Genomic DNA, 20,738 nt, shown 5'->3' with positions numbered 1-20,738 from the left:
CCCCAGTGCCACCCCGCACGCTGCAGAACCAAGCGGGCAGAGAAGGGCCAGTAAGGCGTTAATTCTTTGTATATAAATTGCATACGGTTTAGCCTTGTCAGCAGAAGTTAATTTCTTGCTGGGGTAGGCAAGTAGACAGCCATGCTTCCCATTTTGATTCAGAATGTAGCTTAAAACCAGTATTGAATAAAGCCCTTTAAGGGGAGTCTTGCTCAGTACAGTATTTTCTGATGTTCTGACTCTGTTATGGGTTTTTTCATGTTGCATCCCTTTTATTATCATCATAACATGAAAGTTTAGTCCATAAACTTAAATTAGTTAAATATTTATAAGGCAAAAGGAGACTGTAAAAGGAGGTAGTAGAAAGCATTAACTGAAAAAGTTTATGTATGGTACAGAAAACCCCTACAGCTGGTTAGCCTTTCACTGTGGGATATAAATAATCTCTCCAAAACTTTGTGTCAGGAAAGACTGTGTGTGTGAAGTAAGTACAGAAAATGTATCATCTCTATAGCTAAAGATGTAGTTAAATAGTATACTAACAGTATACCATGTTGAGAGTAATATATTGTGCACTTTATTTCAATCCTAATAACTCAGCAGTCCTGCAGATCATCCTTGGCTGAGCTTATGGCAAGGACGTCCTTAGACCTGGAGCTGGATCTCCAGGCATCCAGAACCAGACAGAGACAGCTGAACGAGGAGATATGTGTTTTAAGAGAGTTGAGACAGCGTCTGGAAGATGCCCAACTGAGAGGGCAGACAGATCTGCCCCATTGGGTCCTTCGGGATGAGCGATTCCGAAACTTGTTGAAGGAAGCAGAAAGGCAGGTACGGTAACATGAGATGAGCACTCAACATGTTCAGAAACTTCTGGTTTCAAAATTTCTTGTTTGTGACAAGATGTTTAAAGAGCTGTTTTTACAGAGCTTCAAACAATGAATGTTGCTTCTATATTCTTGACGTTAGCACAATAAAAGTGATTGCATTGATTATTACCAAACTGTGTATTTCGTTGAGGACGGTTACTGGAGAATGGCACTATTTGCCAGTGGCACCTTTTGTTTTGGTTTGGTGTGGGTTTTTTTTAGTTTTAGATACTTATTTTTGGAACTTTAATAATTTTGTAACTTCTGATCTTGGAAGGAAATTTTGCTGATTTGATATTTCATTTTTTACAAGTATTTGGAATGTTCTCTAAGTATGTGACTTTTTTTTTCCTGTTCTTGGAGGAAGAAGTTACAAGCAAAAAGTGGCAAAAACTGCACAACAAACAAAATTGTCATTGGATTATCAGAGATGAAGAGTGAGCTTAAATTTATTTTAAGGTCTTAAGTTTGACAGGTCTGCAGGCAGTAAATTGAATGAATTTAATACATATCTGTCCGAAGAGCGTTAAGAAATGAAACAACACTTGTCAGTCTTTTGAATTTATAGTTCTTAGATGATCAGCTATGTCAGACAACATATTTGTGTGCTTTTACTGTGGTGAGTGGGGAAAAAATCCGTTATTTTAACCTGGGTATTCTTGTGTTTTATTTATTCATATGACCATTTTAAGCATTATATTCTTGTTTTCAGACCAGACAGACCAAGTTTGAACATCACCAAGAGCAAGCAGCTGAAAAGATGCTAAAGAAAGCATCAAAAGAAATATACCAGTTGCGTGGGCAAAATCAGAAGGAGCCTATTCAGGTGCAGACTTTTAGGTAAGTGGTAATGTGTACTGAAATAGCATAGCAACAGTTCAGTAGAGAAGTTAAAGCTCTCTGAAGCATTTAGCATAAATTCTGTGTCTTATATATAGCCAGTAATTTTTAACTGTATATTGACTTGGACACATGAGTTTCCTTTGAATTATTTGTAGTGCAAAGAGCCAAAGTTAAATTGCAGTGTTACAATTCTAAAACACATGAAATGTTAAAAAAAAGTCTTCAAGTGCAAACATAGCTTAGGTGATTCTTTCAACTTAGCCTAGTCACTATTAAGTTCAAATGATTTGTCCGTTCTTCAGCGCAAGCCTGTGGACATAAATAGTTTGTTTAATGTAATACATACACATTACTAGTAACAATCTCTCCCTAAAAATTACTCAATAATATTCCAGCTTTCTCTCAAGAAGCCTTTTCTTTGGACTTTTTCTTATTTCATCTGTGTTCACATGGTATGTGTCCTCTCTTAGCTTTATTTTTTTTCTTACAGTTTATTTTGTGTGCAAGTGGAATTGATAAACTGTGCATTTCACAGGAAGACTTTATTAAGCATTAAAATTTTTATAATTTTTATTGGGAGAGTAACAGTAAGAGTAAGAAAATGTTAATGCAGCATAGATGTGGAGGGCAGCTCAGCTACAATGTTACATTATACTATTTCATCCAGAACTTTTTTGCAGGGAATACTTAAGTGGAATAGAAAAGCTGTCTGTCCTTTAATGTGTTTTTTTTGCTTGAATTATATTGTAAAGACCTTTCTCACAAAGGTGGGGAGGAAGTAGGAGGAATAGAAATTTTAGGGTTGTTTTTACATCTTGTGTTTCTGGTAATAAGAGAGGGGCTTTTATGCTTTGTCTACTGAGATATGAAAAGATATGGGGAATTGAATAGAATGAGATGTAGAAAATGAAGCAAAAGCTATCTTCCTCATTTAAATTCTTGCCCTTTTTATGCACACACATCCATTTCTTACAACACTTTACAGCATGAACTGTTTGCTCAATAAAGAGGCAAAAAGATGACTCTGAATGCTGTCAGGTTTTTTTTCCTTTTTTGTAGGCATTAGTGCGAAATGTACAAGAGTGAACTTTGCATTGCAGAAGGGGCTTGTGCAGGACTTGTCCTGTGACACCTTTTTACAGTCAGCTATGACTGATGTTCAATGAGTTGTATAAAACTTCCACCTAAATGTTTCAAAAATAGTAATTGCATTCAACGAAATGTTGCCAAAAGTATACAGTGAGGTTTAATAGTTTTTGTAAGTTTCTTGTACTCAAAGAAACCATCGGTTCAGTATGTAAGTAACAAATACTAACTACTGACCAGGGTAAAGAAACAGTGTTCTTGCGGGGGGGGGCAGGAAAAGTGGGCGTATATTTGATTGACTCCCCTTTTGTCTTGTTTTGATCACAGAGAGAAGATAGCTTTTTTTACAAGACCAAGGATTAACATACCTCCTCTGCCAGCTGATGATGTATGACATGTTGCATTGTAAACATGAAGTATTTATCGCTTTTATTTTAATGAAGTTATTAGATTAGCCAAGTTTCTTTAAAAAAAATTGTGCAAAAGCTAATATACACGTTTTGTAAAAAATAAAAAAAGTAAAAAAAGTAAAAGTAAACAAAAACATATATATAAATATATATACATATATATTTTATAATAGCGACTGCAACAAGGCTTGGTTTTTCCTTGTTGTGAAACTGACATCTCTGAAGACAACTTATTTTATAAAAGATCGACTATCCTGTTAAGAGCGTGTACAGTTTTTATGCTGTTTTATTTGACTTAAAGGCTGGAAGACAGAAACAAAGTGAGTTCAGGCAAATTCACTGTAGTGTAATTTATTTATAGTGCCTTTTTTCCTTGAAGGAAAATACCTACTTTAAGATGTATTTTAAGACTGAAATTTTGTTCTTCAGTATTTGTCATACAGTAGAATGGAACCATTGAGCTGGTTTTGTTTCTGATACCTGAAATGAAAATACTATGTTCTAAAATTGTCACTTTTTTCAGCTTTATTATCTGTAGCTTATTATGTACATTGTATCCTTTAGCACTGTCTGTGTTATAGCAAAATATTATCACCTGCAACGCGTTTAACACTGATTAGAAGTGATGTTAAACATTGCAGAATTCATTTGCATGTTCTTACTGCGCACTAATAGATTGTTTTCATTTCAGTTGTGTCTAAAGTATCTTTATATTCTTAACTAGATTCTCAGTTTAAACGGAGGAAGGAAAAGGGTGACAGGTCTTTGTTTTGCTGTTTAATGGAAAGGGAGTTAAAAAAGAAATGTGAGCTAGCTGTGTGGAAAGACGGCTAAAGGAATATTAGAGTAATTTCTACAGTTTTAAAGATTCTGATCTGATTCAGGAAAGCACATATGTGCTGATTTCGGAAAGCAGCTGCATTAAGTAAGGATGCTTAAACACATGTTCATCTTAAAGGATGTGCTTTGAGGTTACTGCATGCAAGTTCTGTTGAACGGTGACGCTTCCCAGGGGGAAGGTGTACAATTCTGGAAGGTACAGCTCACTTGATTGCTAGTTGAACCAGCTAAAATCCAGTAAGAAATAATTTTACTTGTGTAAACCTTTCGTTTTAATGAAAGACTGTCACCCTAAATTCCCGAGAATGCCAGTTTTGTGTCCTTGCATCCTGCAAGTATGTAAAAATACTTCTTTACTAAGCTACTATAATAGAGTTTCTCATATTTTTCTAATTATACATTACCTACAAAGAGAGGTGCCCAACACAAGACTGACTTTGCAAATTGCTGGAATTTCCTAGAGGGACGATCATGCTGTCTCTTAATTAAAGGTCAAATTGGTTCCAGATTTTTATCTGTCAGGAAATTAAAACAACAACAGCCAAAACCTAAACAGACTTATCAGAACCAATGAGAGTATTTTAAAATGTTTTGTAAGTAAGTGTTCTTTGTGAGTTTCAAGAGCTTATACTCTGTTACCTTGTCAAAGATCAGGAAAACCTGAAAGTGAAACTGAATTGCTTTTACTTGTCCAAGCTGAGGCAAAAAGTAATAAAAGTAGTATTCCCTGTTTCCTAGTATGGCCTGTAATCATTACAGACATCAAGTGGTTCCATCGTATAGCAATATATGTGAAATTAAAGTATATTTAGCATTTATCATGCTAACCATCCTGAAGTCTGTTTTTGCCAGTAAGCTTGGGTGGGCATATTCAGCAACCACACAAATAAAAACCAAATCATGTAAGAAATTTTAAGTGTTTGGGTAAAAGTCTAGGGACAGCAGCTTTTCAGTGCTCATTACTTGAAAAGACCAGTTAGTCAGAATTTCGCGTCTCATTTTCAGCGGAGGCCCTTACATAGTAGCGTCTGTCAAAAGTTACCGCGCAGTCACACCAGAAGTACTTGCTGTATACTCAGAACAGACAACACCGTGTTCCCGTGAGGGTGGTCAGATACTGGAAGAGGTTGCCCGGAGAGGCGGAGCTCTCCGTCCCTGGAGGGGTTGAGGACTTGACGTAGCCCGGAGCATCCTGGTCACATTAGGCCCGCTTTGAGCAGGGACTGGGGTAGGGACCTCCCTTCCACCCTAAATTGTTCTGTGACTGTATAACGAAGGGGCAATGTCTGGTGGCCTGTCTGTCAGGGGGTTCCGTTGGTGTTTTTTAAACAGCGGCCACTGTGAGACGCCATCAGCGTATCTTGTGGGTCTGTGATTTTGACTGCTGTAAGGAGTTCTGTCTTGATGTGGTAATGAGTTATCATGTTCAGTATTCATCTCTCTTGTTTTTGTCACAGTTCTGTATGATTGTGTCATTTTTGTATTATTTGAAAGTATTTCTTCTACAAAATAAAATAATTTGCCATAAACAGAAATAGAGTTTTGTTATATGTCAAAGTATAAGACATTTTTTGAATGGTTTATATTTGCCACATTCGTGAGGCTTTCATAAAGAAAATTTGTATTTTGAATGACACTGTCATTTAGGTGAATGTAATGAATTTTCAAATAAAAGTAAGAGAGAGGAAATCTGTGAAATCGGAGATCCTAGAGAGGTTATACTGAAGACCTGAAAGGGATGCAGAGTGTAAGGAATGGCAGGTATGTTCTCCCACGTGCTTACTGCTCACGATAAGCTGACAGCTGTATCAGAGGCTCATAGTTGAATATTCCTGGAATTCATGGGTAGCTCCACTTGCAACATGTTGAGCTGCCTTTTTTTCTAACAGAAGTTTGTACTTTGTAGGTTTGTATTGGAAGTAGGTTGGCATTATTAGTTGTGTAATATCTTGCTTATGACTAATTCCAAGGTGGAAGCCACTCAGAAGAATACGAGTTAACTTTTCTAGGCTGAACTTTACTGCTGCTTTCACAAAGGAAACGTTAAACCTGCATAATTGCAGAAAGGCCATTTCTCGGTCTCTCTCTGCAGCCCAAAGCTGCAGGAGCACAGGCAAAATCATAGTACTGACATATGACTCCGGTCTCTGTCCAGTATTTGCAAGGCGTTAAGGCTATGACAGAGTTACGGTTATTTTTAAATGGTCTGCTAGAAATAGTCATTTGGAATACCAACTGTCTCTGTCTCGCTACCATCAGGATCGACAACAAAAGCTATAATGGGTATGTCGGTATGGGTTTTCTGTTATAAGAATGAAGTCTTACATGTATTTCTTGCCGCGGTTTTTGTAAGCGCTTTGCAAGACTTAAAGGTAAGTGCTGTATAAAAGGAGCAAGTTTTTTGGTTAGGAATTAGATGAACTATGTATTTTGTTTTCAGCGGATGTAAAACTGAAGTTTGAATTTTTAGGGAAGAGAGCATTTTACAGCTTGTTTTGCATCCAGTCTCCTTTTTAACTATAGAGCCGTATATCTTTGAGAGGAGGAAAAATGTATTTACAGAGAGACTTGAGAAACTGTCGGTTAGCAAAAGCAAGAACCACCTTTTCCAAAACATGATGTGAAGAGTATTTTCTTTTTCCTGAGACCACTCAATTGACTTAAGTGTTGCTGGAAGAAAACACCAAAGAGTAAAGTTGATTTGTTTTTGGAATCTGTAAATGTCAGTTAAGTGATTTGCTTGCGCTTTGGAAAATCTCGGTGTTCTTGGAGTTAAAAGCTTCTTAGGAGCTGCTTCTGGCTTCTTACGATTTCTAATAGTCTCTTAAATTTGTACATACATATCTAGGTTATAGAATCATATTTTCTATTGAGAATGAGTTATTCTGTCCCTTGTAGTTTGTTTGCCGTTAGACCATCCAGCTAAAAATACACATTCAGCAGAGTCTTGATGAGTTCAGCTATGGTAACAGAGAACTGAATTAGGCACTGAATTTAGGAAAATCTTTTCGGGAAAAATGGGAGATTGACACCCTTGTGCTCATTTGGTTAGTGCACAAAGTCACTGTTCTGTGTCTAGGACGTGGTGTTCGTGTTACAGAGCGTGTCTTGTGGCGCAGAAGTTCCCAGGTATAGATGTTTGTGTCTGACCAACTAAATGCTGCTTGCCGTTTTCCATATTTCCCCGCTCATAAACTGAGTAAGGAAAATAGCAATTCCCCAGGCCTACTATAACCACGTCAATTGAATTCTGTGGAGGAAGTTAAACACTGAGCACTTAATTTATTTTCTTGATAATATTTGACCTATTAATATTGATTTTAATGGGCGTGGAGAGCAGAGACTGGTGGGAAGTTAGGGCTTCTGTCACTTTTCCACACTTCGTTGACGTGGTTGTAGTGGGCCTGGGGCTGTTACTGATCTATGAATGGCAGGGAATGGTGATCTGCAGTGCTGTGTGCGAAGGGCATAATCAAATCTCTTCTCTAAAGGCACGCTTCTCACTCCAGAAAGGTGTGGGAACTTCAGGTGAAGCAAGCTAAGTATTCAAATTTCATAATAAAATCCCGAATCTGTGGCTTCTCTATGGGGAGTCCATATCAGAAATAAGGAGTACAGGAACTTTCTTCAGCTTATAGGCGAGATTTGGAGGAGTTGTGTAGCCATTCTGAAAAAAGGTTTTGTGCACCCTGCATCAACTGGCTTGCTTTGCTGGGCTGGGCTGCCCGCTTCACGCATCCATAAATACCTGCTCAAACACACGGGGGCAAAAAGGTCTTCCAGAACTGCGTTCCCCAGGCTTGGAAGTGAGTGGAAGTCACGCGTGCGCCTTCAGTCACCCGTGGGTATTCCCACGTGTGCTTGCGCAAGATCTCCCTCTACCGAGCTGTTGCATCTGCTTGGTAATCCAAAGCACATCCCTGGAGACCCTTAAGGGTAAAACCAGTCTGCACAATAGTCAAATATGGGAAAATGAGCAGTAAGGTGAATGTCCTGAAATAAAACACGTTGCACCTGTACAAACATGTAGAAGATCTTCACAAAGAACAGTTACAAACACTGCCTTGTGGAACGTGATCCTAGTGGCTTGTACAAAATTTGTACAATCAGAACTTTGGAAATTAGTATTTTGTTGTAGAACTCAAATACGTAATAGAGTAAAATAAAATTCTTTTAAAAAACAAAACAAAAAAAACCTCCAAAACCACCCCCTGCAAATCCCCCCAAAATATGGTTCTGCGATGTAATGCTCAGTTAACCAAAATGTGAAAGTCAGGCTAATTGCCTTTTTTCTTTTCTTTTTTTAAACAAAATATTTTAGGATGTTCTAGGTTTTAAATTTGATGGGAAAACTTAAGCAGAAGTTTTGAAAGGGAAAAGTAGGCCGGCATATAGGAGAGGATCTTTCAAGCAGTGACAGTTGCATTGAAGCACGGGCAGAAGGCTGCGAGTGAGGGATGGAGTGATGAGGGGTGGTTGGGAGAACGAAGAAGTGAAGGTAACAGGGATGAAACCTTTGAGGGAAGCTTGCAAAGCTTGAATATGACAGGGGAGATGGAGGGAAGTCAGTCGGGATAAGCTTGAAATGGAGCACTGGGAGAAGGAAAAATGCGAGGGATGGTGAAATTGTGGTTTGTCTCATTTCCAAGCTGCTGTGATTACATATTTCAGAGAGATGAAAGAAAATATGACACCTGGGCGTTGCTGCAGAGTCAACAAGAGTACTTGGTTTGCACGCAGCATGCTTGCTATGCTTTTTCCTCGTGAAAAATGCGATCGATGTTGCTGTTGCAAAAAAATCCACAAACCCTTTTAAAAATAATTAGCTCAGGTTAGCGGGGGACTCGTGTTCTGATGGTGACCAAATAGGTAGGGCAGGGTAAAGAGGCTTGCAGTTTAATCCTGCGGGATTACAGCCTGGTCGGTCTCCCTCTGGCCCCGTCTCCCGTCAGATATCCTATAGAGGGAGGATGCAGTCACGTGGTTGCTACTGCTTCCTCCCCATGACATCACTGCTTTTGCAGCCATACCACCCAAGCAAGGATGCTATTAAAATCTTTGGGACTGGGCTAAATGATGTTGCATTGCAGGTAAGCAACATAATTCTTCAAAAAATTGATTTGCCAGTTGCTCTCGTGCTGCCGTCCTGGAGCTCCAGCCCTGTCAGGCAGAGTTGCTGCTGAAAAATAAAGCGGCACAGTTTCTCTGCAAGCAGAGGGTTTGCAGGTGCAGAGGCTGCCTGCTGGCTCTCTGCTGATCTCCCGGCTGACATCTCCAGTAGAAATGCTGCCAGATGGAGCTTTAAAGCTGAAGAAGGCCTTTTGTCCCTGTGTTTTGCTATGGCTCCTTCGGGTGCCTGCTGAATTCTGTATTTACGTGAGCAGCCATCATCATCCAGTCGTGTGGGGAGAGAGCAGCAATACTGTTTTGCTTGCATTCTCTGGTTGTGGGTTTTTGTTTTTGGTTTTTTTTTTTTTTTTTTCTGGATGCCTAAAGGAGGTGGTTGTTGTACAGATAGATGTGTCTGAGCTTATAAAGGAATGAGGATTAACTTGCTTAGGGGGTTAGTAGATATATTTGAGGAGAGAGGCTTTTCCTTTATTGTTAATTTTTGCTGACGTGGTTTGAAAGTACCTAGTCCGGCAGGTTTCCTGCGTAATTTGCTGTAGTGTAAGGTAGGTTTCGCTTGTCGCCCAACATAAACATGAAAAATTATTTTCTAGAATGGACATACAAGATGACAAGCAGAGTTTTACTTCTTACATAAAATGCCAGTCACCAAAAGGCTGAAAAATCCCCGCTAAACTGCTTTTTTGGACTGTTGGTATTTATATAAGCAAAGTCCAGAATCTGTTTTCTTTTCCTGGCGTGGGTGTTTAGTTATGCACTCTATACAAATATACGAAGACATATTTGTGGAGAAAAAACGGTGACTCTTCTGTGGTCATTTTTTTCTGTGTTTCCTTTTTAATGTATTTTAGGGTGTTTTTTTATTTTTTTATTACTTTTTAAAATTATTTTCATGCAAATGTGAGAAAGCAAGAAGCTAAATTAATTTTTGAGCTTATACTAGTCAGAAAAGTAGAATTATACCTTTTTTAATGCATTTTTAAGAATTCTGATAAATAATTCTGTGCCTTTGCCAGAGAACGGAGGATGACTCAGCCGCAGCTTCATCAGGCAGAGTCAGGTGACTTTTCACTCCTAGTCTGCAGGAAGTTTTCTTATCCTTGAAAATCCTGTTCTTTGTTCAAATAAACTTTTCCCACTATGGGAAAAATCTGGAAATTTGGCAGGCCTGCAGTCTCTGTGTGCTCACCCATACACTCGTGGGGAGAGATTTTGGATCTCCTGTGCTGAAGGAGGTTGTACATCCTAGTGAAAGAAAAATTCTGGTTTGCAGTGATCAGGTATGCAGTAGCGTCAGAACCAGAAACTAAGGGTAAAAAAAAAAAAAAAAAGGAATTATTTAAATGAAGTAAGAAAGGACAACAGTTCTTCAAAACTGAAGAGAAAAATAAATTTCAATTTTATTTTTCTCCAACAGAACCTCTGTTTTTTTTTCCAAGACTGATCCTCAAAAGCGATAGAAATACAAACCTGGCACTGTATGAGGTGGCGGGGGATTGCATCTTGCCAGCTCCTGCACTGGGTTTCTTCTCCTGACTCCCTCTGAAATCATGGCTGGCTCAATTCTCTCCGGCACTGGGCGCGAGCGGAGCCGTGCTCTTGCTCACCAGGCGCACCGAGGCTTGGCTCTGTGCCCACCCGAAGTGCGCGGCAGGGCTGCCGCACGCGGGTTTTACAAGCGCAATGGGTTCCCCCCCCCGGATCATATTTGAATGCCCTATGGAAATACGTGCAGGGCGGTGGTTCTCCTGGTCTCCCGATTTCAGTCAGGCATCTTTTGCTCAACAAAAGACAAGGTGCCAGCCTTAAATGTATGCTGGGGCAACTCAGAAATTAGGGACTTGAGTCCTTTAACAGTTATTTAGTATAAAAGGGTGACCCTGGAAACATCCCCAGCTGGAGGGCTCTCTGCCCAGCAGCACCGAGGTGCCGTACCTTGGCTCCAACACGTGGCTGCGTGGGTGCCCAGCCCCTGCACACGTCGGGGTCTGCCTTGTGAAGGTAGTACCTTTTCAAAGGTAGTGGCTGGTGGCTTTTTGATAAGGACTGGAGAAGGAGGAGAGGGGGGTGTTTGCCCCAGGACTGGGTCCTTCCTGTCCGCCCGGAGCGAACGGGCTCTCTGCAGTGCCACAGCCTCCCCGGTCTGGGAGCTGCTTCATCGTGAAGCCTTCGTTTGTTGGGCTGGAAGGGAAAGTGAGCGGGATCATGACTGTAGCCCAGCGCATGTGCAGGGGGAAGGGGGAGGCTCTCGCCCCCCGCCTCACCCACAGTTCAGGACCATCTCGTGTGTGTTGGTGGTCAGTCTTGTGTCGCGTGAGCCTCTCTCAGGTCTGACCTGCTCTCAGCTCGGCAGGGGGCACGACCCTCAAACGGTGATGTAGTGCCCATGGGTACCATCCTTTTCCCATTTGCTTTTGCCACCAGGCTGCAGCTTGCAGGGTGCCCAAGGGGGGTGTGTGTGTGTTGATTTTTCCATTTAGTGAAATGGAGTCAGGTTGTAGAGTAGGAGTCTGATTCGTTTGTGTGGGTCTGTGCATATGTACACACCAGGTATTGGGTTTTCTCAGATTTCTTCATTGCTATTTCAGCAGTCCCCCAAAAAAATGACACAGGATCGTTAATGCCAAAAGAGAAACTCTGGCAGGCTTACGGTAGGCTGCTATTCCTAAAACACTTTTAACATGTTGTTCTCAAACATCACCCCAAGGAAAAGGCTTCCCCGTCTTGCAGGTGGGGGAGCTTCCTCTCGGTGGTACGAAGTAACTTGTCTGTAACTGCACAGCCCATCGGCATCAAACGCAGCAGTAAAAGCCGGTGCCCTGCGAAGAGGAAAACATCACCCTCCATCTGCGTGAAAATGACTCATTGCCTCCACTCAAATCAGGAGAAGTGACATGGTAGAACAGACTAATGGCTTTTCTGCTGCAGGTTTATCGGCTTTATTTCAAGCTGAAGGCTTAAAAAGGTTTTCAGCGAGAGGTGCGTTTAATGCCATTGAACACTCCATTTAAGGGGAGAGCTTTCTAGGAGTAACTATATACCAGGGCATTTCCCTTCTGACAGTACAACTCTATTCTCTCTGAATATATTTGTCTTTTTTGCAGTCCAAGAACCATCTCCCCCCGCCCTTAACCCTGTCATTGTCTCCTCACTCAGAAAAAGAGCAGCACTGGAAACCCAAACCTGGTGCTGCAAAGCTCGACCGTGTATGGCATGGAGAGGAAAACTGTACAGCACCCCCGATCCTTCAGCCCTGGCCTATAGCTCTGTGGCAGTAAAAACAGCTGCTCCAGGAGGGAAGTTCCCCCTCTTTTTTGTGAGGAAGGGGACTAGAGGGAAATCAAGAATAGAAACTATACATGCTGCTACACTGGTAGCCCGATTTCCAGTCCGTCCTGTCTTCTGAAGTTTAGTTTCTTACCCCAGATGCTGAAGGGTTTCTGAATTTTATCTAATCAAGTTTTGTTTCCTTCAAGAAGTAAGGGTGTGCGGGGTTGATGCAGGCCCACGGGACTCATCTGCCCAAGCTGATGGGCTGTTAGCAGAGAGGCATCCTTTAATAGAGATGTTTCAGCCCAGTTTGAAAAATGCAGATGGATGTTCCAGAGCCAGCAATGCTTCCCTCTTGCTTTTTCCACAGCCTCGGCATTCACGCTAACAACTAAATTTATTGGAGGGACCTTTAAGACTTGCTGGAAACAGAGAAGTGAGTTTAGCATTTTTCATACAGAGCCGATTTTGAGTTATGCCAGTACAAAAATTCCACTTGGAGCTCGCAGGGAAAGAGCTGGGATTTTTTTCCCCCTTCCCTTTCTGACATAACTCAGCAGCTGAACTAAGTTTGCTCAGACTTTCCAAGAAAACTTGAACGGAGACCAGACACACGATATTTCATACCGAAAGGAACTGACTTCAAAAGGGAGAGTTGTTCTGGGAAGGAGCAGGGAGTGGGACACTGGGGTGAGGTGCACTCCCTTGGTGGCTTCACGCCTCAGGGGAAGAGAAGCGTGGTGACCCAGGGGCCTCCCAGGAGGCGAAAAGGAGACGAGGGAGTCAGGCCGTTGCTGAAGGGTCGGGAAGCCCTGATGGTTGGTTATCAGCTCCCGGGGTGCACTGGTGCGCCCCGTGTCCCCCTGTGCCTCCCTTGGCCTGCACTCCTGGCCAGCCCTGTTATCTCCTCTGCGCTTGCCCCATGAGCGTGTGTGGTGGTTGAGGAGGGGCAGTCGGAGGGTGTGGTTTGGTCTGGAGGAGCCTTTTGTGCCTCAATTTTCCGCCATTTATCCCAGATGTTCCTTCCCGCCTTCCCTTTCTCTCCCAGGCCCTCTCCCCTGTGATCTGGTGCCCTGTGTTTTTTGAGCTCTGCTGTGGCTTCATAATTTTTTTCCACAGAGGTTACTCAGGGTAAAGCAGCACATCAAAGATGTGACTGTATTTAGCTTGCCCACACTATCATAGCAGGAAACTCCTTAATATGTGGCGAGGGGGCCGTAGAGCAGAATGCTGCAATGCTTCACAGTCCCGTTTCTGACAGGGCAGCCTGCCTGCGCTTGCGTGGCGGGAGGCTGAGCATTTGCAGTGCTACTTACTCGTATTTGGGGGCTGCACAATTAGTCCTTGAATTGGAAGAAAAGCACTTGCCAGTCTTAATATCATGTCTTCCCTCTGTATTTTCCCAATTTAACTATTCTTCAATTTTTATGTGCCATATTATGTTTCCAAAAAAGGCCTGCAACTGGGTTCAGCGTTTTCTTATTTTTCCAGGAGTCTCAACCTTGCTCTGATCCAAGGCCATTTTAACATTTTTTTTAAACACCATCGTTAAGACAGAAGGTCAATAAATCAATCGGCTTGTTCAGTCTGAGGCTTCTAAGTTGAATAGTCTTAAATTGCCCATGGATATTTTTCGACCTGCAGAAACCTGGTTATTCAGCCTGCTTGCTTTTGCTGAAGCCATCTTCCTTGTGAAATCATCACCCGACAGCATCTTACTTCTTGTTTAGAGGAATGTTTCATAACCTCTCTGCAGCCTATATCCTGTAGAGTGCGATGTTGCATCACCATTTCTAGACCGTCTTCTACGAGGTGTGGCGGGCGTTGGAAGGGGAATTACATCCACCCCCTTTGTTGTCTTGGATCCAGGCTAAATAGACCTCGTTCTCCAACCCCTCCCCAAAAGGCATGTGTCCCTAATCATCTCTCTGTACTTTTCATTCATCTTTTTCAAGGTGACCCCATTAATAATCTTGCTCGCTGACTTCCTGAGCAATTATCAGGCCCATTTTCTCTGGCCAGGTGGTACTGAAGACCTGTGGTGTAACTGTGCTCAGCTCTGGGAACCTTCTCCTTCAGTCTTACCCTCTTCCGGCTCTTTCTGAACGCCGACTTCTTCAGCTCACTCTGTGGGCAGCACTGACCTCCTAATTACCTGGATTCAAGGCCTGGGTGGTCTAAATCCCTTGGGGTGGGGGGGTGCTGGCAGAGCGCCCAGCTCTCAGGACAAGGTGCCTTTGCTCAACAGGTCGCAATGAGCAGATCATTCATGGCCATGAGGCTGGGGCACCATGCTTGGCTGTTTTGAGAATACGGTACTAGGAATGGTCAATACAAGTACTAAGGGCATGGAGGGTGGCAAATCACCCATCATCGTGAAGGAGTCTTGTGATGATTGCCAGTTAGTAAACCAGTAAGACTGCATTGTTCATTACTGGGTACTATGGAAAATAAATTCCAGGGATTTTCACAGCCCCCATGCTTCTTAGTTTGTGCAGTACATGATGTCATGTCACGTCGTATGAGCACAGCTGATCTGATTTAGAGTAGTGGTGTGCTCAGCTCCAGTGGAGTCATGATTGAAATGACCGTGAATCATTTCAAAAGCATTGTGTGTGGAGTAGGATCTCCCTGTTTTCTCATCGCATGCATATTGGTACCAGAGCGTAGAAAAGCTCTGAGACGCGCTGCATTCTGTTTTTGTGTGTTGGCTAACTCACGCCACGTTTGGAAGAGATGGAACAGATGATGCTCTGGACACCCTGGAAGAGTCACTCTGAACAAATGTGAATTGAGGAACTTGCAACAGGCCTTTAGGCTTCTGCTTTCTTCCCCCAGGTTCACTTCTACTTTATGCTATAGCAGAGGAATCACTGAAGACAGGTATGTTTTGCTGCCTGCATACTGTTATGTTTCACATAGCAACCTCCCCACTACTCTCTTGAAGGAAAACAGCATAAAGATGAAAGTGTGTAGGTGAACATTCATCTGCTAGAAACATTTGAAGTGTTGAAGTAATTCAGTAACTGTGATCTGTTGAAAGTAACTTGAAACTTGTTGGAATTGCACTGAAAAGCATACTGCCTGCCTCAGTGCAATGTGTCCAATTAAAACAGAAAACAGGATGAGGACAACGTAGCATGGAACTAGCATGTCTAGTAGCAGTAGGCCAGGGCCAAGACTTTTCCTTTGATGACTGTTCAGCTAGTTGTTTCCCATCAGTATACTTTTCAGCTTCTTTGAACCATGGGATGTTTTGGTCTGTGCTTGCCACGTCAAATACATTTCAGATCCAATCAGTCAGTCAACATAATACCTAGAATGTCAGTTCACCAATAGAGCTCTTCTAGCTGTGGTTTTTACATTTGCACATGCTGTAACAGTGCTATAAAGCTGAGAGGCTGTCAGCATTTCCATTGTAAGGGTAATTTATTGCTCTTCTATAAAACGTAGCTCCAAGCTGCAGCGTATCGTACAGCTGGTCTGAATCACATGATGAGTTTACTCACTGTGAGACTTGCAGAAAAAACGTGACCTTAAATATGATAATAATACTACCTTTTGTTTTTTTAAAAAGTAACCAAAAGTGAGTAAATGTAACAGAAAAGACCCGCAGTCCATGCGATACCTGCTGTGCTCGTTGGCGTGTCCCAGCCCGTTGGGCAGCTCATTGTCATTGCACCCTGGCTTCTGTAGGATGTTTGCACTAATCTCTTCTTTGCTTTCTTTACATAGGAGGCTTCAGTGACTGCTTACTTAAAAATTATCTATCTATCTGGCTTCCTGCAGGCCTCACAGGCTAATATTTGGACTCACTCTTTTGATCCTCGCCTTTTGCTGCTCTCATGCAACACCTCAGATGTTTGTAGGGCAGCATCTCTGTCTTTCTGGCTTCAGAATATTGTGCACCAAGCATGGCTAGCTGGGAGATCTGGGACTGAACACCAGGCTGACCCGGCGCAAGGTCTTTGGAAGATGTCTAGGGTTATGTGGCAACCAGGAGAGCCTCTATCAAGAGACACAATAGCCAGTCTAGCACTGTGACCTCTCTCGATTTGTGAATCGATCCCTCCCAGTACCTTGCCCTCTCTACAGGACCACAGTAGTCTGTCATGGGTCTAAATCCAGGGAAATTTGCTAACCAGACTCCAAGGAGGAACTCTTTCGAGTTCAGGAGATAGGTAGTTCAGTCAGATTTTTTTGTTTCCTTATTCAGCTTTTAGCAAGAACTTGTTTACAATTAATAAAGCAGGGCATTGACAAAAATGGTCAGTTGTAGGTATGCTAAGCTATCCAGTAAAAGTGAGTGCTCACTGTGAAGAGCTGAAGAAGGCTCTCTACTGAATTGCAGGGAATAAAATGGCAGATGTAATTGAAAGTCAATAGAGGCAAGAGACCACAGAATGACGGGCTCCAAACTGGCTGCTGCCTCTCATGGAGCATAGCCTGGAGTCATAGCAGACTGCTCAGTGAAAATGTTGGATGTCTGCCCTAGGAAAAACTGGTGGAATGCCAGGAATTATTAGGAAAAGAATAGGGGACTAAGCAGAAAACATTTGCCCTTACACAAATTATGTTGCATCAACATCTGGAAAAGTAGTGGAAAGGACAGCAAGGACATCTAAGACAGAACAACAAAGGGACAAAATACATATGTGAAACAGTTACTCGGCAAGATTTGACACCTTTCAACGTTTTGCCATCATCAGAGTGGATTGCTGCAGTACATCTGGCTACAATCCATGTTTGGATGAGATTAATTTGCCCTTAACCTATTAAATTAAAATACCTGTAACTGAGTTATTTGTGTAAGGAAGGCTCCAGTTCTGCTGGCATCTCTAGGAGGGCAAGTTAGCTTATCCTGAAATAAACTTTGGAGATTTTTTCAGACGCTAAAGTAAGGTGAGATAGATAAATGCAAAACAAAGAGAAAGTAAGTGATAGTTATGGTGCTTAGTGCTAGGTAAACAAGATGGGAACTCTATAGTACTCAGTCCTAAAGTGCTGTAGCCAGGTTTTGTTTGCTAGAATTGGGATTTGCATAATCTGATATCACCTCTGCTTTCAGAAGCGTGGTACCTGAAGTGAAATTTAAGGCTGATAATCATCCAGCTAGCTGCAATTTCCAGGTATTGGTACGCTACCTAGAGTTCAAAGTTTGTTTTCTTAGTCTTCCATAGCCCTGTGGTCTCTAGCACATTTTTCTCTCCCTGGACATGTTGTGCAGCACGTATTTTTAGGGTAGATTCAGGCTGAGATTGTAATTATCCTACATACTTGTGGCCTGGCCTAGTATTATTCATCACAATACTGTCATGTGCTGGGCATTGACAACATACTTAAAAAGCTATTTTTTATGTGATATAACTAGCAGGTTGGGTAGTTTTCTTGTAGCATTAAGGAAAACTTGCCAACACTTTCAGCACAAGGGTTCCCAGAAGTTTGTTTATATAGCGGGGGGCTGCCTTGTGCAGGCAAGAAGTCTGAACTGCATCTTCTGTATGGGTCCTTCTTCACTGTATGGGAAGAATAAGTTAAAGTAACTGATCTGCAGAATATCACAGCGTTACAAATAACAGCAGGGTGTAATCCTTTCATCTCATTCCAGCTTCCCATGCCAGTCCTCGGTCATGATTCACAAGACACTGAACTCAAGGTCCACTTGCGACTTCAGCTCCCTGGTGTCAGCCACAGCATCCCACCTTCAGACTCTCATTTCTCTTAGCAAACGTAGGAGCGTGCTCCCATCTGTTTGGCTAAGTATGGCTATTCTCAATTGTCACTCCTCTTAACTGCTGCTTTTTAAATCGCCTCAATCCGGTGGCAGCTTATTTGTTCTCAGCAGCGCCTCGTGGGACACCTGCTCCTCATTTGGTTTCCTTCCCTGGGCTTGACTCCCTCACTTGATTCTCTTTCAGACGAACACGCCACGGTGCTTGGAGATTACTTGATTTCCGCACTTAAAAGTGCTTCTATAGAATTCTAATGGTGACCCACTGGTTGCCTGTCAGATAATGCTTTTCTCAGCTGCTTGTGCTGAGCATATTGTCTGTGTCATCCAAAAAGTCCTACTTGGTGGAGTGCGAAGAGCAGACACTGACAAAGCTGAGTATTCATGCTTGTTACATCCCTAAAGTCACCACTGGGGAAAATTAAATGGAGAGGATTCAAGTAAAACAGTTGAAAATGGAGAGAGGGGGAAAAAAAGGCAGTAAATAAAGGGGGCCAAGCAGAGCAGCTGGGTGTACGGACAGTTGATTCAAAGCTTATCTGCCACGTTTTTGCCGTTCCAATTACAGAATTGGAAAATTTCCTCACAGATTCAAAGGCCCAAATTCTTTACTCGTGAAATCCCTGTTTCCATACCTGATGGAAGAAAGTGGGTAGCAGTTGTTAGTACAGTGCCAGCCTCATCAGTGACCTGCAAAAGTTATCTTGTGTCTGTCAAGGAGCTACAGGCTCAGCAGGGTCAGTTCTATAAAACCCCTAAAGCCTGTATCTGTCTCCATTTTTTTCTTATGTGTTGTCATGTGTTCTTTTTCTTGTAACCCCTGTTAGCTGGGTTTTTTTAGGCTTGCCATTTCAGATTCAAACATGAGGTACTCTCTGGAAGACCCTGTTTCCCAGGCACCTATTTTAGGATGGATGGGATTAATCACTCTTTAAAGCAGCTTTGTTAAGTGATGTAGAAGCGCATGGCTGCCTCCTCCAGCCACCCAGGGCCCTCCTGCCCGGCCACTGGAGCCCAGCTTGCAGACCCGGGGTCTCTGCCCATGCTGGGAGACATGGCTGGCACTTTCCCATGTGCAGGTTCAACCGGTAGCAAAGCTGAGCATGTATCCCAGAAACACAGGCACAATTAATAGCCCTTCAATTAGTGTGAGTGGTGAAGTTTGTTTCTTGACATTGTATCCGTGTTTGCTTTGTCAGGGCTGTGTCGCTGTGCGTTTTATTTCTGGTTTCCCCCTTTTTCCCATAGTTTCCCAATTGACAAGGTCCCTGATCAGACAGCCTCTCTGGAACAGACATTCTCACACTCCGCGTGCCTTCATCAGTGAGTGTGACTGGTCAGGTTTGGTTCCCATCACCACCTCCCTTATCATTTGCATCAGGTTTGTGTCCCTGTATGTTCTTGTTCATGGCTTTCTCCTTTTCTTATTATCCCTTGTTGCACTGAAAAAGGTCCTTGACCAGATACCTTTAAAGGAGCAGGCGCTCTCTTGCCACACACCCTTACAACATCTTTCTCTGTCTCTAGAGGCAGTCTTGGTGGTTCTCACAGTCCAGCCACCAATCTTTCAGATGGTTGAAGTTAAGTTGGATGAATCCAACCCTATGTGCCTAAACTACTTCATTTAACAGATTCTCATGCTACCAAAGGCTCCTCTCATCGGGAATGATGTCAGCCATTTCTGGAGCTTGTCATATTAGTGACTACATTGGGACCTGACCTTTAAAGGAGGTAACAGTCGTATTCGCACCTAGCCAGATGTTGCTGAGCTCTCTGTGGGAAAGAGCGGTACGGCGGTTATGAGTTAACTTCTTCATGCTTTGCTTATGTGGATTGCATGAACAAGGTATGGTTTCCAGAGTTTCAGAGCAACGGGCATGGATGTTTCTCTGCTTTCGTATCTGTAGTCTGTAAACCCAGAGAGCATATCCCCAAAAACTTCTGGGCTGAAAATGTCCACTCAGCCTGTGTGCCACACTCTAGAGTGTATGTTATTTCACAGCCTACTTTGATCTCCTTTTTAACTATCAAATGCTTCTGGTAACTGCTTGTTATAGTTTGGGGATAGGTATCTTTGTATTTCATCTTGTGTTCTCGTAGTACGTGTGATGGCTGTTTCTCCTCCTCCTTTCTTAAAAGCAAATTTGGAAAGTTTGTATATGGGACAGAAGGAAACCAGTCAGGTTCTTCCAAGAATAGTCCTGCTCCTAGCACTTGAGAAGCAAACTTGAAGAAGATACTGCATTTCCAGACCTGATGCAGAGTAGACATACTGTCATCTCGAGCTTTGCCTTCTGAGCAGTGGAAGGAAAGCAGATCAATGCAGGGAGCTTTGAGCATGCAAAACTAGAAGACACTGCAGTGTTATGACTAATGGTGCCATGTAAAATCTGCAGGTCATGATGAATGGTAAATTCTAGTGTATTATCATTTTTCTGAGCTGGTGACCTTGCCTACTTGATAACCTCCAGGCAGGCAGGGAACTTCTTCCGACATGTGATCAGGATGTATGATTGCAGAAGAAGCCCAGAAACATCATGGGTGCTGGGGCTCTGTTTT

At 42.5% G+C, this 20,738-nt stretch overlaps 2 protein-coding genes across 9 annotated transcripts in view; both read left to right on the top strand.

Moving 5' to 3' along the window:
* Positions 1-5,583, top strand: part of WWC3 (WWC family member 3) — a 102,689-nt gene extending 97,106 nt beyond the window's left edge. For 5 of the 8 annotated variants that reach the window (XM_087758263.1, XM_087758262.1, XM_087758261.1 and 2 more), the window contains exons 21-23: positions 601-831; positions 1,582-1,709; positions 3,126-5,583. In XM_087758263.1, the coding sequence (XP_087614389.1) occupies positions 601-831; positions 1,582-1,709; positions 3,126-3,192 (426 nt within the window). In that variant the 3' untranslated portion in view covers positions 3,193-5,583. The remainder of the gene's footprint in view (positions 1-600; positions 832-1,581; positions 1,710-3,125) is intronic. The other 3 variants (XM_087758259.1, XM_087758257.1, XM_087758264.1) reach the window with 2 other exon arrangements.
* Positions 5,584-9,031: 3,448 nt separating this feature from the next.
* The window catches only part of CLCN4 (Cl-/H+ antiporter 4), a 44,408-nt gene continuing 32,701 nt past the window's right edge, over positions 9,032-20,738 (top strand). Inside the window, exon 1 of the mRNA XM_009476292.2 lies at positions 9,032-9,138. The gene's annotated coding sequence lies outside the window, so the exon portion shown is untranslated. The remainder of the gene's footprint in view (positions 9,139-20,738) is intronic.

The sequence above is a fragment of the Nipponia nippon genome, unplaced genomic scaffold (genome assembly GCF_047370975.1).
Source record: "Nipponia nippon isolate SJK-2023a ecotype South Korea unplaced genomic scaffold, ASM4737097v1 scaffold_2, whole genome shotgun sequence".
NCBI lineage: Eukaryota > Metazoa > Chordata > Aves > Pelecaniformes > Threskiornithidae > Nipponia > Nipponia nippon.
Note: the sequence above shows the minus strand (reverse complement) of the source record. Positions and strands in the feature narration are given on the sequence as shown.